The 18,936-nt window shown below is 34.3% G+C and overlaps 1 protein-coding gene and 1 non-coding gene across 14 annotated transcripts in view; both read right to left on the reverse strand.

The window, feature by feature from the left end:
- The window catches only part of Ank2 (ankyrin 2), a 227,041-nt gene that overhangs the window by 159,635 nt on the left and 48,470 nt on the right, over positions 1-18,936 (reverse strand). For all 13 annotated transcript variants that reach the window (XM_076865199.2, XM_076865198.2, XM_076865197.2 and 10 more), the window contains exons 3-4: positions 6,394-6,492; positions 3,688-3,786 (exon numbers count right to left, since the gene is read on the reverse strand). In XM_076865199.2, the coding sequence (XP_076721314.2) occupies positions 3,688-3,786; positions 6,394-6,492 (198 nt within the window). The remainder of the gene's footprint in view (positions 1-3,687; positions 3,787-6,393; positions 6,493-18,936) is intronic.
- On the reverse strand, positions 6,825-6,897 carry LOC143406583 (small nucleolar RNA SNORD103/SNORD85). Its single transcript, XR_013092229.1, has one exon. It is a non-coding gene; the product is annotated as a small nucleolar RNA SNORD103/SNORD85 (small nucleolar RNA).

Raw genomic sequence — 18,936 nt, forward strand, 5'->3', positions numbered from 1 at the left:
TACATGGTCAAGAGTAATCTTTAAAACCCACATCGCTGACACTGCTGAATACAGAAATGTAAGTAAACATTTGTTCTTTGTTACAATAACAGTTACATAATTCATTTAAAGTAGATAAATTGATTCTGATGGTATTTCGGGACTCTCATGAATTAAGGATACTGCCTACCAAAATTGGCACTATGTCATGTGACAAATGACAAAGATTCTTTGGTTGGCCAAACTTCAGTCAAGTTTCTGAAACTTCTTGGAGACCCATCTGTGCACTTCCTTGTAAAATCCAGTTTTAGCAAAAAGAACCCTGCTAAATCAGTCTCGTCATATGTGATCATCCTCAATATCTGATCAGGTTCTTAATCCTATGCCATTCCCCAAGTTGCATCTGACCCTGGTATGTTTTTTGCAAAAATCCTGATAGTCAGTTTCATAAAAATCTTCCTTATTTCTGATGCTTCCTCTGAGTAATTTTTCTTCCACTGGCCCCACACTGCTCTTTGGCCATAAATTCTCACTTGCCCATGTTATATTCAGAGTCAAGCCCAATCTCTTTCCTCCACTGATGGACCAACCACATCACAATGACCTTTCCATTTATTGCAATGGTCCTGATGAAAGTCTTCCTTATCATTCGTTAGCAAGCATGACTGAATAATTCCTTTTTTAACACATGTGGAACTAAGTTCTTACAATTTATGCAGAGAATGCTAAAAATAAAAACTATTAACATTTGCTTCTTTTATAACCTATGGACCCCAAATTTTTTACTGAATGTTTATTTCTTGGAAATTTTCAGTCTTTTACATTTTTATTTCAAAAATAATTTTAGTAGCCTACTTCAGATGCTTGTTAGGAAAAGTGTAATTTCAGACTATTCTGCATTTCAGTGCTTTGAATTATATGATATATTCTTAGAAAGATGTAGAGGAAGGCATAATTTCATAATAATGTGGCCTGTGTACTCAGAAAATCTACATTTCAAAATTCAGAATTTATATTGGGCATTTCAGACTCCTATGTCTTTTTTGTGGTTCCCAAAAGGAAGTGCCTGTCCATCTGCCATGGTCATGAGCCTGCCTATCTACCCAAAACCTCATGATATCACATAAAGAAATTTGTATTGTAGTTAAAAGAAATAGAAAGAAAAAAAATTGTTTTAAAAATATTTTCCTATATAGATGAAGATATTTGCAATCCCAAAATTTTATAAGAAAAAACTTTACATTTTATCCTGTGTACTAATAAAATACCTGGAAATATATAGAAAAAAAATAAATGTGTATTTTAAATAAGATAGAACTGTGAGGAATCAAATATGAGGACGAAATCATCATCTCTCAATGGCCTTAAAATCATGCTTTTGGGGACTTGCTTGTACACAGTAACAAAATAATCAATCTGCTAATATAAATTCATGTATTTTAATTTCAATCATTGAATTACTGATAATTCTATGTAATTATACATATTGCCAATTGATAATGATGGTTACCTAAATTGAATAATAGCAAATGATGTCATAGGTCTTATCAAATGATTTAGGCATTTAGAAAACCATCCTAAAATTTGATTGATTTTTCTCACTCAAAAACCTTCTGCCTATATAAAAATCCGTTTGAAACTATTTACCAGGATTCCCTAAAACATAAATTCTAAATTGAACTAATAGTATATGTACAAATAAGGATTACTGTGATCTCTCAATGATGATATACATCTGTTTTTAAGATGTTACACTCTGGCATGATTGTGACTATAATAAGATAGCTTTAGCTTATTTATTCTCCTTGAAAAGTCACCTAAGCATGTGAATTTCCAATAACCACTGTGGAATAATGGATATTATAGCTTTAACAAGCACTTATTTTGCAGCATTGGCAATCTATCAACTTTTATGACATTACTATGTTCAACTTATCCATTTTGAGAATGTAACCTTGTTATTTTTATAAACACTAACAGCGCTGATGTATATGTGAATATCCTGTTAAAGTAAGGGAAGCATCCTCTGAGCAATTGAACTTAACCTGCCTTCATTTCTGTGATTTGTAAGTATTCTATTGATTTAGACGTGCAGTTGAATCTACACTTAATGAACTTTACTGCAACATCTACACCCAGTTTTCTCTCACATTCTTTAAAGCAATAGTTCCCTGGACCAGCAGCATCAGAATATCTGAGAACTTGTGAAAAATTAAGATTCTCAGGTACCATCACAGAATGGAGTCACAAACTCTGAGGTAGGACCTAGAAATGTGTTTCAACAAGCCCAGCAGGTGATTGTGATGCAAGGATATTGTTGGAAAACCTCTGCTGTAACACAAAAAGATGCTCTCTTGCTATAAGATAGTCTATTCTTACTTTGGAGCAGTGAATTTTGTACAGTTTTTATCTCCAAGCTTAAGATGCTATTATACATTATTGGACATACTAGTATTCATTATAGAAGGTACCAAATTTTGAAATTTTATGTAATAAAGACTTCAGGCTAAGGCATATTTTTAATTCATATGAAAAGACTGATGTGTATTTAAAAGTTGTAAGAAAAAAGAATTGTCACCCCTTAAAACACTAATGTATGGTGTCCTACCTGTCACAATTTTAATGGATTTTTTTTTCCTCTTGTAACCAAACTAAAAGAAAACATGGCTGGTTCTAACCTTTGCCTTTAGTATTTCCTGGGTCTAGAACTTGTGTAGTCTATACAACCAGGACCATGTGTATGTGATGAATAAATGAAAAAAGAGGAAATAAATGTTTCTAAACAAAGGCAAGATAGTGATGTTATCTCAAAGAATGGATAAAAAGAAGCTGGCTTATTCTGTCAATATTGCCCATGATGTGGCCTGTGTACTCAGAAAATCTACTGAGAAACCTGAAAAAATAAGAGAAATATTTTTGTGCATTTTTTTTTGACAGTGGGGCAGGGTGGTGCAGGTCACTAGCCCCAAGGCCTTGTGTATGCTGAAGGAATGCATTTCATTAGTAATATACACAAATCAAATCCTGAATATATGCATTACAGATACCAAAACTTTGGGTAAAACATTTTTCTCTCTCTCTTTACCAAGAAAAAACCAAAACAAAAAAGAAAAATAGGAGCCAACTTAATAGTATAATTTTTATTAAATAAGAATTGTTTAAATGTTTTCTTCAGTTCATTAAGAACCTGCATTTCCTCTTTATTACTGTGTGCATCAGAAGGCTATGGGAATGAATTCTGCCTATTTCCCTTCATGTTTTAGTAAAACCCACATTTGAAGTTTGAGAAAACCAAAATAGTGTGCTTCCCACTTAACAGCAGACTTCCCCAGTAGAATGTCAATCTTTTGAGAATTTTTTTAAATTTAAGGAGAAAGAATACTTTCATAGAGCCATACAGAACTGGCATAAGTAATTCATATTCACGGATGTCACTGTCATTCTTTAAAAAATCACTATTCTTTTATAAAATACTTAAAAATAATGATAGACTTACATTTGTCAAGTGTTCAGTTACATCAAAAGGGAGATTACAATATGTCAAGAAGTAAAAAACTTAATTGCATGAGTTAATAAAATAATTTGCTTAAATAAATGACAGGATTAATAATAAACATCCCTGCACAGCAGCTAGATAAACATATTAAAGCAACTTCACAAAACCATCCCAAAATAAATTTATCTCCATTAGAGAAAAATCTGTAATACCTGAGACTGTGCATTAATATTGGCTCCTTCCTTAACAAGAACTTTGACAACTTCTGCTTGTCCAGCCAAAGATGCAATGTGAAGAGCAGTATTTCCTTTCTGTTTTGGAGAAATAAAGTAGAAAATGTTAGAGGTTCTCCAATTTTGTAAAAATCAAAATGTACAGGTATTTTCAAATGAATACAATTTATCATTTTATAATAATAGTAGTCTTCCCACCTACTTGTATTTTTCTACCATTGAAAATTGACAATTTTCTCTAGTATCTCCCTCTTCTGTTTTTCATAATATTGCTCTAATGTTAAGACATAGGAAGACTATTCTCAGTGAACAACAACAAAAAAAATTGGGATGGGAGTGCATGAATGTGTGTGACAATATCTCATGACACTCAGGGGAGTTAATCAACAACTAAAGAATGCAACTACAAGGAAATTCTAACTTTAAAAACAGTTTACTAAAACATTGAGTTTATTTCACCTTGCAATGAAACCTAGGGATTCTCAGTGGTAGTTGTGTTTCTAGATACAAGAGCATGTGGACATTATTCAAAAATATTTTGAGAATTAAAAAAATAAATCTTACATGAATCATAATATTGATAATGAATTCTACTATTTTTAATACCTTTTTGTTGACAGACCTTTATTTATTTATATGTGGTGCTGAGAATCGAACCCGGTGCCTTACATGTGCCAGGCAAGTGCACTACTGCTGAGCTACAGCCCAAGCCCTGAATTCTACTATTTGATACATAAAAATTTATCATTCACAAAACCAATTGTCATTGAAAAATAATTTAAACCTTCTGTGAAAATAAAATATAGGTAAAGAGATTAAAAAATACTTGTGATGTAATTAAAATAAGTAACAAAAAATGGAAAAAAAAAAAACAGATATCTATAGATTCCAAGACAAAGTTCAGACAATAGTTCAATTCCTGCTACCAAGCTCCTGTGAGGCCACTAACCCTTCACTTACTATGCGGGGACTCAGTGTCCTTCTTATTAAAGGAATTTCTTTTGGGAGGGAGGTGCCTGGAAAATTCTACAACTCTAATCTAGGATTAAAAGAAAACCTATATTTTAAAATCTCAATAGAATCTAAAAGAAAGGAAAAATGAAAATAATAACACTTCAACAACCAAAAAGTTGTTGGTTTAATGAATACACTATATTAATATGGGCAATTTTGGAGGCAAATAATTTTATTTACCCTCAAATATATATTGTTTAAGTCATTGTTTCACGCTTATTTGATGTGCTTAAGAGAAATATTTATATGTTCAAAGTAGGTAATTTACTACATAAAGTGAACTTATATTTTAAGTTCTTTTGAATTGCCTGATAGTTGTTTTTAAATTTTCACAGGAATTGTTCTTTACTATACTATAAGTTGGACTAATGAACATTTTGGTAGTTATGCATGAAGCATTGGAAATGTAGGTTAATTGACCATATTTCTAATTTATTCCTGAACTTTTTGTCCACTAAGCTTGGGCCTACACCTGAGTGTGTAACTTGTCTCTCCCCGTCTACCACAGAGTATTGTCAAACTCTAGTTCTCTCAAAGGGTTAACTATAGCTGGTTACTGATTTTAGTTTTCCAAATAAAAAGTTTACCTTTAACAGACAAATGTCTGTCACCACTGATGATATTTTTTTAATGTCTATTGTTTATAACAGACATGTCAACAAGTTCAAATGTATTTTAACAAAAACAGCATCCACAAGGTATCATATCTTCTAGTTATGCCAAGCATCTTGTGTATTTCTTTAAAAGTGAGTTCCAGCTGGGCATGGTGGGGACCTATAATCCGAGCAACTAGGGAGGCTGAGGCAGGAGAATCAAAGCCAGCCTCCTCAGCAATTTAGTGAGGGTTTAAGCAATTCAGCAAGACCCTGTTTCTAAATATGAAAAAGGGCTGGGAATGTGGTTCATTGGTTAAGTGCCCTGGGTTCAATCCCCAGTACCCCCCTCAAAAAAAAAAGTGAGTTCCAAGTTCTTTATAAACACACATTTATAGTGGAAAAAAAAAATCTAATCTTACCCTAGTAATTCAATCCAAAATCCAAAAGCTCTTTTCCATTAAAGGTTTCTGTATATTTCAATACCATGTTGAATGAATATATTACAAGATATGTCGATTTAATTAAAGCCTGAAAATTATTTGTTCATTTCCACTGACAAATTTGCCAAATCAATTTACTTTTAAAAAATGAATTAATCCCGGCTGGGGATGTGGCTCAAGCGGTAGCGTGCTCGCCGGGCATGCGTGCTGCCCGGGTTTGATCCTCAGCACCACATACAAACAAAGATGTTGAATCCACCGAAAACTAAAAAATAAATATTAAAAAAAAATTCATTCTCTCTCTCTCCCTCTCTCTCTCAAAAAAAACGAATTAATCTTAGGGAAAAATGGTATTATTCACAGAGGAATATATTGATCTAGTTCTCTTTGTGAATCAAAACAGGAAAGACAATATATTCAATGCTAGATTTAGAAATTTCTTCAGTGTCTCATGTCTGATAAATCCTTAAACAAAAGATTCAAACTGCAAAGTTTAAATGGGAGGTCTTCCACTGTGGTTGTGTAGTTATGAATTTCAGTGCTCCAGGGAACCTCTGAAATGCACACTGGGAAAAGAAGCTCCAAAGTAAGTCCTCTTTTCTAAGGAAGAGAAGTCGTATCCGCATGAACATTACCTTAGTGGCAGAATCCACCGAGGACCCTCGTCCCAGCAGCTCCTGGACCAGCCCCACGTGGCCCTCCTTGGCAGCCAGATGGAGCGCGTTGAGTCCATTCTGAGAGAAGAACAAGCAAAACCTCAGAAGAGGAATCACGATGAGGGACACAGTGTGCCCAATGAATTCAAACACAGAACCCAGAGAACACACAGACTCTGGTGCGTCTGTCTGTCTGTCTGCCTGCCCGTCTGTCTGTCTCTCTCCTCTTTGCAGTCTCTTTAATCTATTCAGTTCAGAGACTGGCTTCCAGTGTTTCTGATTCCGATAAGCAAAAAGGTAGATATTCATCAGAAACATGAATTTGGCAACTTCATTTCAACAAAACATCTTTTTTTTTTTCTTTAATTAAGGAATCTCTACTTTTCCTTTTTATTTTATTTTTACTTAAAACTGGCTCAGAATAATGCTCTCATCAACCAACTATAATCTAAGTGAGGGCAAGTGTATATCATCCTTGTCAGAGGAATCTCTACTTTTTCTAATGAGAAAGTAAAGAGAATAATTATACATCATTTATTTTGTTGGGCAAAAAATAAAATTTTGCCAAGTTCCTAGAACATATAGAGCTTTAAATTAATCTTACTTTTTAACAAGTAGGAGAAAAATGTTCTTTTTATAAACTTTTTTAAAAGTTCTTTTTATAAAACCACAGGACAATTTATTTTATTGGTGAATTATAATTACACATAATAGTAGGCTTCATTGTGATATATCTGTACCTGCACATAGCATAATTTGGTCTTATGCATATCCCTGTACCTCCCCATTCCCTCCCCCCAATCCCTACTCTCTACCCTGCTGGTCTCCCTTCTATTTTCATAAAATCCTTTCTCCTCCTACCGCCTCTTCTTTTCTCTCTAGCTTCTATAGGACAATTTTTAAAGCAATATAACTCTTCAATGACAACACTTTACTTAAAATACATTTTGCTCTATGGCATTAAACAGCCTTTCTTTAAGCAAAAGTTTAAATTTTATCTTATATTATCTGTTAAAACTATAACATCTGCTTCCTATCTATATAAATCTGTAAAAAGTTATTTACCGCAGCATTGAAAAAACTCACTTAGCATAATCTACAGTCAATGCAATCTTTACCAAAGTATCAATGATATTCTTCATAGAAATACAAAAATCATTCCTAAAATTCATGATACCACAAAAGACCTCCCAAAACCAACCAATGTTAAACAAACAAATAAAAACCGAAAGGCATCATACTATTTGACTTCAGAATATATTACAAAGTTATAGTACCCAAAACAGTATGCCCCTGGCATACAAACAAACACATACACTTATAGAACAGAGAGCCCCAAAAGAAATCAACATACTTTGGCCAACTGTTTTTCAACAAAGGTGCCAAGAACACACATTTGGAAAAGGGTGCCTTTTTCAAGAACTGGGTCCAGGAAAACTTGATATCAATGTGCAGAACAATGAAGCTAGACCTCTGTCTCTCACTAATTCCAAAAATCAACACACAAAAAAATTTAAAACTTAAATATAAAACCACAAACTATAAAGCTACTAGAAGAAAATACAAAGGAAATGTTTCATGACATTCATTGGCCAGAGTAGAATTTTTTTTTTATTTTTTTGGAACATACTTCAATAACACACAACAAAAGCAAAAATAGACGAATGGGATTACATCAAACTACAAAGCTTCTTCTGCTCAGCAAAGGAAATAGTCAGCAGAGTGAAAGACAATATTTTAAAAAGCCATAAAATATTTGCAACTACATATGAAGTTTGAAAGTAGATCTGATCATACATAGAAGAAGAAACATAGCTGGGTGTGGTGGCCCACACCTGCAATCGCAGGAGCTCAGGAGGCTGAGGCAGGAGAATCTCGAGTTCATAGCCAGCCTCAACAACTTAGCAAGGTCTAAGCAACTCAGTGAGACCCTGTCTATAAATAAAAAACTGTAAAAAAAAAAAAAAAAAAAGGTGGGGGTCTGGCTCAGTGGTTAAGCACCCTTGGGTTTAATCCCCAATACTAAAAAGAAGAAGAAACATATTAATATAGTTGCTGTACAGTAATTATACTTAATGATTTTAAAAATTTTTTTTTTAGTTGCTGATGGACCTTTATTCATTTATTTGTATGTGGTGCTGAGGATGGAACCTAGGGCCTCACACATGTGAGGGAAGCGCTCTACCACGAGCCCCAAGCCCAGCCCTTACTTAATGATTTTGATATAGAAAGTAGTCAGCCTTTTATGTTTCAATAAAGAAAATAGGTAATGTTTGCTTTTTCTTTTTCTTTGCAAAACAGCCCTGGTTCCTCATCCACATTTAACTTTGAGTAGCCAATAAAGTTGTTCTACAAAACATGCCTGTATGGTTTGGGCCCATTTACTGACACCAAATGGTAGAAAGTGAAGAACTTCTAATATTTTTTATTACATTCCTAGAAAAATTAACAAATGAATCAAAAAGATAATAAAAACTTGAAAAAGATTTTGATTGCCCCCTTGCATTCAAGCAGTATGAAAATGTTAACAATGTTAAATACAGACAGGTGATTCACAAATGAAAATTGGTTTTTGCTCCTACTACCAGATCAAGGAAAGCATTGCATTATAAAGTTGTTTACTGATCTAATTATTGAACATCCAATCTCTTTGGTAATAGGCAATTGTAACTGATATACACCTATTCTGGGGACAAGCAGAATGACCATAAGGTAGGAATTTAAAGGTGATAGTTAAATCTGATGGTACTTAAGAGTTTAATCTTTTCTGATACCTCCTGATTGCTACATATTCTTCTGCATAGCCATCACTGGCTTTCCCACACTTTTTAAAGAAGTCTTTGGCTCTGTATATGTAAACGTTTTGGAGTATGGATCAGTTACTTCAGTAAGAATCAAATGTTCCAGCAAATGGAAGTTGTCCAGATGGCCCAGGAAGCTAAAAGGTAAGGAATGTCACATTTGAAGATGGCTGTGGTTAGCAGTAGGTTCTTTCCTTTCTCTGCCTCCATCAGGTTTTAGAACCCAAGAATTTCAAAGGACTGTTTAGATTATCCATGGTAATGATTCACTTCCTACTCAGCTCCAGGCCCTAGACAGAGCATCTACTCCATAAATACTGCCAGATAAATGAATTAATCTAAAGAGGAAATGTTTGGTAAAGACTACTTTCATAAAAAAAAAAAAATTGAAACTATTTAATGCATTTTATATAAAAAGATAATGGTCTCTATAATTTATAAACTTGCTTATATCAGGGCTTTTGTCCAAATGGGATCAGACATTTTTGATTTGGAGATATTTTTTTCCAGGTGTCTGAGGCATGATGGAAACACCAGATTTATTCTGCCAGAACATATCTTCTCTCTAAAATCTCATGTCATATAATTCAGGAGTCTTCTAACTTTAGAGGCAAATGGTAAACTTGGTTAAGTGACAAAATCTACATGGATGACTTTTTGTATTGATTCACTCTTTTAAAAAAAAAAAAAAATAAGTACCAGGAATTGAACCCAGGGATTCTCTACCACTGAGCTATATCCCCAAGAGACATATCCCACTCACCACTTTTTTTTTTTTCAAATTATTTTGAGACAGGGTCTTGCCAGGCTGGCCTCAGCCTCCTGAGTCACAGGGATTACAGGCATGTGCCACACTGCTTGACCAATCTCCCTCCCTCCCTCCATTCTTTCTTTCCTTCCTTCCTTCTTTTCTTCCTCCCTCCTTCCCTCCATTCCTTCCTCTCTGTGGTACTTGGGATTAAACCTAGATCTTTGCACATGCTAGGCAAATGCTTTACCACTGAGCTACATCTTCAAAGATGTTGATCCACATTTTATGAATGTCCTTTCTAAGACAAGAGGAATGAGGTATTAAATTATTTTATCTCCTCTACTCTCTTTTAGTTTAAAAAATGGACCATTTTGATGATCATTTATGCCTCATTAGATAACCAAAGTGATCACTTTAGCTTTGTGGGGAGGGCGGGGTGTACCAGGGGATTGAACTCAGAGTCATACTACTACTGAGCCACATCTCCAGCACTATTTTGTATTTTATTTAGAGGCAGGGTCTCACTGAGTTGCTTAGTGCCTTTTGCTGAAGCTGGCTTTGAACTGCTATCCTCCTGCCTCTGCCTCCAGAGCTGCTGATGTGTGCCATGATGCCCAGCTAACTAGCTTTTTAAAAAGTGGTCTTATCTGATGTCAATGTTGACTAGATGTTAGAAAAAGAAAGTTTAACCTGTAAATTGAAATCACCAACCAGCTGAGGGAAGATGGAGAAGGGTTTCCCATCTAGAACAATCAGAGCACTCCAAACAATTACTCCAAACAGATTCAACTCTGTGGTTAAGCCTCTGGCCTCTGAGCTATTATCAGCTGAAGGAGGAAAAGAAGGAAGCATCTTCTCGATATTTGCCAGTAATTTCCCTTCCAGTTTCTTAATTTTAGTATTTCCCCCATTATCATATCCCTGGCATAGGAAAATTAATTTTACTACAAAAATAAAAAATCAGGACTTTTGCACCCAGACTGTCAGTGGTTAAACATTTACAGACAATATCACTCTTTGAGTGGCAAAGTTGAAGGTGCTTTGACATTTTTTAAAAATATAAGCTGGAAAGATGGCTCCTCAAAAGCCAATTTCTCTAAAGTAGAGTAGCCTCAATCTGTTCTTTACTTAGCTCTAAAATTCTAAAATACAGATAACAGATGGAATCTACCGATAGGAAATCTTGTTTATATTTCTAATATACAGTCAAGCATTATTAATTATTCATCAATCCTTTATTGCTTAAAATGTTTGTTCTAAAGTGGCTTGAAAAATCATCTCCTCCACAGTAGTACCCTGAATGCCACTTTAGAGACTCAAAATAGAAAGAGTTGAGGAATAAAATGTTTTTTAAAAAGGTGTAAAATGTCTCTTTAATCCCACAAATGACAAATCGAGGTCGAGAGCATTTATAACACTCTCCTCCATCACACCTGGGGATGTGGAAATATCTATTTCCCCTTGCACTCTATAGCAGCAGCTCATCTGAAAACTTCCACTTAAGACCAGGTCTTGAGAGTACCAAACTTCTTATTTTTAAAAAGGTTTTACAATGTATTTTTTTTTTAGTTGCCGATGGACCTTTATTTTATTTTATATGCGGTGCTGAGAATCCAACCCAGTGCCTCACACATGCTAGGCAAGTGTTCTATCACTGAGCCACAACCACATCCCCAAACTTCTTATTTTTGTTTCCATAAATATGGGGAAAAATGTGTTAAAAATTAACAAAGGTACAAAGACATGATTTTCAATCTAGAAACTTATGAAGCCCAAATATATTTTTAATTAATCATTTCAGGAGAGGGTATCCTCAGGAGACCCCAGTGACATATTACTTATCTTAGTTGACTCCATGGAGTTTACTCTTTATGTATTCCAAATGTAGCCTACCTCATTTTCACAAAAGGAAGCCATTTAAATCTCCAATATATGAAAGAATATTCTCTCAACAAATGGCCAACTTTCTTGTAATTAAGTCTGACCTTCTAAATTAAAAAAAAAAAAATTAAGGAAAAGTTATCTTTTTGAGGGGAGGCCCCTCAAAAAGTGCCCATTATAAATCACTATAGTACAGTCACATTTTATTGAAAAATCAAAAGAATATGATTAAAATTTTCTTCTTGAGGAAATAATTAAAAAACAAAACTGTTATGCAAATCAAATTCAGGATACGCATGTGTGTTCAAAATTTTGTAATACTAATACGTACTACTACTACTGAAACTAGAGTGGCTTTAAAGACACAGATGGGGGAAATTCTAGTTACAAATACTATATATAAATTCTTCTGTTGCCTTCTTTTAGCATGCAAACATTTGGGATTGCAGTCATATTTCTAAATAAATTTCCATTAGCAGCTTTCTTTATGCTAATGTCTTGGTTTGGGAATTTTTTATCACAAATAATTTTAACTAGAAATGGAATATGTTGTCAGGTGTAGTAGTGCACACCTATAATCCCAGCTACATAGGAGGCTGAGGCAGGAGGATGGTTAGACTTAGCAACTTAACAAGACCCTGTCTCATAATAAAGAATAATATAGAAGGGCCTGGGATGTTGTTCTGTGCTAGAGCATTTACTCCACATGTATGAAATACTGGGTTCAGTCCCCAGTAACACACGCATACACATACACACACACACACACACACACAAAAAAAATATGATTGATAGTTATCAGAAAAGCAACTTGTATCAACTGGACTTAAAATGTTTTATTTTATGATCATGAGCTAAAATAAATTACATGAAAATGGAGAGTGACAGTACTATTTAAGGATAGAACTAAGCTGATTTCTTGAGAATAAGATATATAATGTTTTTAGTTAGCCCATTCTGGGAAGTCCTATGGGTAACAATTTCTAAAAATCCAAACTTCCCACAGAAGCCACATTGATGCTTTTTAGCAGAGGGTAGTCACTTGATAATACTGGCCCGAAGTTCAAAAGAGGTTGTTGTTGCTAAATATTTTTACTTTGTCTGGTAAAGGAGTAGAAAGAAGATAGACAGCAGAACTGGGCAGCTTTTTTATCCGGGTGGAGAAACAGGGCACCCTCTAGCAATTCCCAGTAGTGCCTTCTGCACATGTGGTGTTTGAGGAACCAAAGTCCTTTCCATTTCAAGAAGTTAAGTCTCTGCATTCATTAGAACATTCATCATAAGCTTACTGAGTTCTGGCCAAAGTGTATCTGAAACAATTTGTGTTTAACAGAGACATAAATTCTTCACTCCCTAGATTAATATCAGGATTGATACTCAGTTAGATCACCAGAAAGCAATGTATCTGGAACACATTATTTCTATTCCCTAGAGAAATGGTTTCACTCAATTATGAAACATGATGACCCGTTTGGTTTTTATGTAAGATGGATATTAGAGATGTCCATCTGAGCAATATTTATGGCCTTGTGTTTATTGTATATCTATTCTCTGGATTAACTGTTGCTGAAGTCAGTAACAGGAAAAAGTTTTAGTCAAAAAAAAAAAAAGCTCTTTTCTTCCTTTTGCTAAACTTTAAAAAAAAATCATGTAATTCACTGTCGTTTTTTGCTAGTTTCCAGCAGACACAGGATAAATTCAATATCCATATGAATTAAGTTACTCAATCCTCTAGTTCTCTATTCTTTTTCCCATGTATAGTTTCATTTTTGACAATGTCAAAATCACAGGATATGTGAGCATGTGCTGTGCCACCAACAAGTTATTGAAAAAAAAAATTCATTCCTTTTGACCTCAAAACAGCACTAAGTGTCATTCACACTTAGATTACTTATTTAATAGGTAATCCCCTACCTCCTAATTATACTTTAGATCAATATGATGACTGATTCTAATCAGCTACTCAGTCTCACAATGCTGACCAACAATTTGGGAAAAAAACTTAGAAATGTATTATGGTTAAAAATTAAAAATAAAAATTTAAGATGAAATGATAAGAATTAATTAAACCTGAAAAAATAGTAGGCTAAGCACTCAGTTAATATTCTTAGTATGCTAGAGGGAATAAAACACCATTTGTGTTATAACTCTACTGAATAAATAGAAGGAAAGTAGATGAATATAAAGTTAAAAATTTTGCAAAAAACAAGGAAAGCCCATGGAACAATTGGGTTAATTAGAGAGAATTGAAAATATTTCCTTTTAGGTGCTAAAAGAGTATTATTTGTATGCAATTGACTGTGCTTTTTTCTCTTTCATTTTCTTCTAATTTCCTTTTTTTTTTTTTTCCTTCTTTAAAGTGTGGCCAACTGCAGGAATAGTAACATGGTGTTGGAAACTATAAGAAATGCAATCTGTTCTTGCTCTGCTACTAACCAGTAGTTAGAAACAAGTTTTAGTTGAGTAACCCACAATGCCCTCTACCAATATCATATAAACAACAACAATAATGATAACAATGATCATCATCTCAATGGATGAAAATGTCTGTTTAAGGCAGTATGATGACAGATAAATAGATGAATACTTATGAGCACCAGTTATGTACTAAACATTGTGTAAGCTACTTTACATATATTATTTTTTACTCTCATAACAACTCTCTAAATAAAAGGCTGTTGGATATGAGTGTCTACCAATTAATGATCTTAAAAAATTATTAACTCAGCTGTATAGAGTTTAAAACTGGAAAGGATCTTGGATATCTAGTAAAATAACATAGATGAGCTAACAGAGTTCAGAAGTGAGTACCTAGATAAGGTCAACATGGAGAATGAAACCCACTCTCCTAATCATCACTAGCATTGAAAATGTGAGATGAGTCATAAGAGCCCAGACTTGACATTGAATGCTCTCCAAGGAATATTCTTAGAATGTAGAGTGATGAGATGGAAAAAGTGTAGATTTTACAGGAATTAGCATTGCATACTAATCCAAATCCTCCCTGCCATTTCCCCACTGAGTAAACACTAGTCCCTGCATCTTCAGAAAGGGACTGTGGTCTTCACCTGATGCTCTAGTAAAGCAAAAACAAAACAATAAATGTAAAAAAACAGTTTGGAAGATGGTACGTGGTACCAGTTATTATTTTTCATATCCTACTTGCCATACACAGAAAATATTTTAATATCAATACTGAAAAATTAAAGGTTTTCCACATGCAAATTGAAGTATACATGTCTTGATGTGTCTGGTACATTTCATGTAAACCCAAGTCACTCTACAAAATGTTACTTCATAGACAATTTCAGAGATTCATTATAATTATTTTTGATATTGGAAAAGAATACAGAAATGGTTTACACTATAGTATCATTGCATATGTTAGAGAAACATTTGTTTTATATACTGTATCTATAGAAGAGTACTTATTCAAGAATGATCTAGTGATATTCTACGCATAAAACAGAAAAAGTCATACTAAATATGAAAGTTATAGAAATTGTCCTCCTTGTATACTGTAGCACTAAATAACAATAACAGTAACGATCTATTCTTAATTCCAGCTGGTCCTGACCATGGTATTGAAATTAATAAATATGATAATCTTAGGGTGCTGATATTCCTGATAAGGCCTCCCTTCAAGTTTAGTGGCAAAAGACATGAAGCTGATAGAGTATGAACAAATTTGTCGTACAGAGATGTGTTACCTACAGCCTTCTATTGAAATATGAATTTGTGAGGGAAGCATTTTAGCATGATGATAAGATACATTGAGGTATAGATCCACTTTAGCAATGATCTACACATGTGTTAGATTCTCTACATGCAGATATAGACTAATTTCTAGCAATAGTTTAAATATCTGTCAATTACACGTGTTGAACAGAAACCAACCAAATCAGCTACTATGGATAGGTCCTTGATATTGGCTTACTTAAGTTAATACTGATAAAAAATATAAACTTGAATTTTTAAAACAATCAACAAATATCCACTGAGCTCTTATTGTAAGCAAGATATTGGGCTTCATAGATCTTTGAGTACCAGGTAAGGTATCACTTTTGATACTACAACTTCAGAATAATGCTATTTCTATATATTGTTAAAATGGCTAAACAGACCAAGTAGTTAAAAATCAAGGTCATAATGCTACTTTGAAACAATAAGGAGCATATCAATCAATCCTAAAAAAGTTATCTTTTTTATTTAGTACTTCTGTCAAAATTTTATGAAGCAATATTGTAATTGTTTACAATGAGATTTATGATACTCTAGTCTCTATTTCCCTTGCTTCTTTTATTATATATTTTGCCCATTGATGGATTTTCCTAAGCTCATATAAAACTAGAAGATGAAACCCCAGGTACAACAGATAGGCAATAAAAATTTTTATAGAGTCGTTTGAGTGTTAGTTAAACTTCTGTCACATCCAGAAAAGCCACAGAGTTGTCCATTCCAAAAAGTTGAAGAACAGAATCAAGAAGATTTTTATGGTTGATATGTGAGGTGTTGTGCTTTGAATGTGAGGTGTCCCCTAAAAGCTCCCACGTGAGACAGCGCAAGAAGGTTTGGAGGAGAAATGATTGGGCTATAGCCTTAGCCTAATCAGTGAGTTTATCCCTCATGGGTTGGATCCGTAACTGGAGACAGGTGGGGTGTGGCTGGAGGAAGTGGTCCATTGGGGACATGGCTATGGACTATGTATTTTGCATCTGGAGAGTGGAATCTCTCTCTCTCTCTCTCTCTCTCTCTCTCTCTCTCTCTGCTTCCTGATCATGTGAGCTGCTTCCTTCTGCCACACACTCACCATGATGTTTAGCTTCACCTTGAGCCCCGAGGAATGGAGCCTGCTGTCCATGAACAAAGAGGCCTTTGAAGTCATGAGCCCACAAATAAACTTTTCTTCCTCCCATAAAATTGTTCTGATCAGATCTATTAGTCACAGCAGCAAAAAAGCTGACTAAACAAAGATGCAACTAAACTTATGTGAAGGTTAAATTTTGTGTCAAAATCAATTTAACAAAACAAATATGGTTTTGTGCCATCGTACGAATTCATAATTTATGCAAACTTAGCAAGGATTTGCAAGGTACCCACCAAGTGCTCAGCTCTAGCTGCCAGGTTCTAAGGGAAGCCAAGGCCACATGGCATAGTTTCTGTCCCTAAACAGCCTACAAATACTCTTATTAAACACTGAAAAATAATATACACTTATCAACAATTTTAATTTTCAGATCTCTGGCTACCTTGCTTTATAAATCTTACAAGCTGAATGAAAAGCCCCCAGTCTAAGTCTTATACTATTAGAAAAGTCCAATTAACTTCTGTAACTTCTTTAATTGTATTAAAATGTAATTTGGATGGAGGCAATTAAAATAGATGAGTTCTTGAAATATTTCAGAAGTAAAAGATAGAGAGAAAATGGTCACATTTAAGGGCAGTGATAGAGAAAACTGGCACCCCAGAAATCCAAGCACCCCCCCGGCCCGGATTGGGGCTCTTGTATCAGAGGCACCTCCTAAAACAGGACTTCCCAAGAGAAGCCACATCTGTAGATGACACAGATACAAATATTTATGAAATACTATTTACAGCTCCATCTTCCATCAGTACAAATGACCTTAAAAAAAGGAATAATCTGTACAATGGGGGAAAAATAAAACCAACAAAAAAAACCATTTACTTTTCTTCCATCCATTCTCTCTGTATCCATCCATAATTTATGTGCACCTTTCTCACCTCTTCATGGTAGCTTCCTTAAACTAAGACAACTTGTTTCCTGTGTTGGAATTAAGTATTTATTTAGTTGTGATGATAAAGAAGGGCAGAGCAAACACTATGTCATCTTTGTCAAATGTGATTTAGCTGTGTCCTTGGCTGGTCTCCAAGGTCTCTGATTTAATAAAGTATAAACTGTAGGTGATCTAGGAGTAAATTTGTTTTATGGGTGACTTTTTATTATTCTCAAGTGTTTAAGGTTTTCTTTTTAATTCCCAAATGATGAATATTTCATGAGCTATTTGCTACGACCTTGTCAATTTAAAAATATTTGCAATAAGTCTTGGAATTGGGTAAGTCACTGATCATTTTATAGGGAATTTAGAACAAGAATGCATTGAAGACACCACCTTACATTGTCCACTTCCAGATCACTTCTCCACTGGGGCATTCCATCGAGTGCGCCAGGCCAGTAGCTCCCTTTTGGGCACTGGTCTTTCTCCTAATCTAGTTCCAACAAATGTTTCTATCACATAACCCTCAAATTTAAAGAATGACAGTTGAGTCAGCTTCAGAGAAAAACTAGTTATAAAATTTATCCTCAGAAGCTTATTAAGAACAAGAGAGGTACATTTCTGTAATCCCAGAAGCTTGGGAGGCTGAGCAGGAGAATTGCAAGTCAAAACCAGCCTCACCAACTTAGTGAGGTCCTAAGAAACTCAGTGAGACCCTGTCTCAAAAAATCAAAAGAGTTGGGGATGTGGCTTAGTGACTAAGCCCCTGGATCAATCTCTGGTACAAAAAAAAAGAGGTGGAAGAGTCTATGGGTGCTGAGGAATAAGTAGTTGATGAATGAAAGAATAAGAAACAATCATTATTATAGTTTATATTTTACATAATCATAGTATAACTTAAATTATATATTATATTTTATAGGTGATAAGAAGTCAAGTAATTTACTTCAAAGAGGACAAACAAAAAAATGTATACATAGATCTGTCTGATTCACAAATCCATGCTCTCTAAGGTAAAATAATTAAGCCATAAATCAGTGATTCAAACAGTAGGACATAGCAGGGTCATAAAATCAGCAATATTGTCAACCAGCATATTTCAAATCATGAACTAGAATAAAAGAAAATAGAATGCACTGTGCATGGCAAGTATTCAATTTTGTGAAATTTCATACACATTTGCATACACGTGTGTATATACATGTGCACAAAAAAACTAAAGATATTTAGATGAGACCTGAGACATGAGGTCATCTTGTGGAAACAACATGTCCTTTCAAACCAAATAAATAAAGTTGGTGTTCCCATAGATCATGTTAAGAGCAGATGATGGATGCTTAGGAATAGTTTTTAC

The sequence above is a fragment of the Callospermophilus lateralis genome, chromosome 8, assembly GCF_048772815.1.
Source record: "Callospermophilus lateralis isolate mCalLat2 chromosome 8, mCalLat2.hap1, whole genome shotgun sequence".
In the NCBI taxonomy this organism is placed as follows: Eukaryota; Metazoa; Chordata; class Mammalia; order Rodentia; family Sciuridae; genus Callospermophilus; species Callospermophilus lateralis.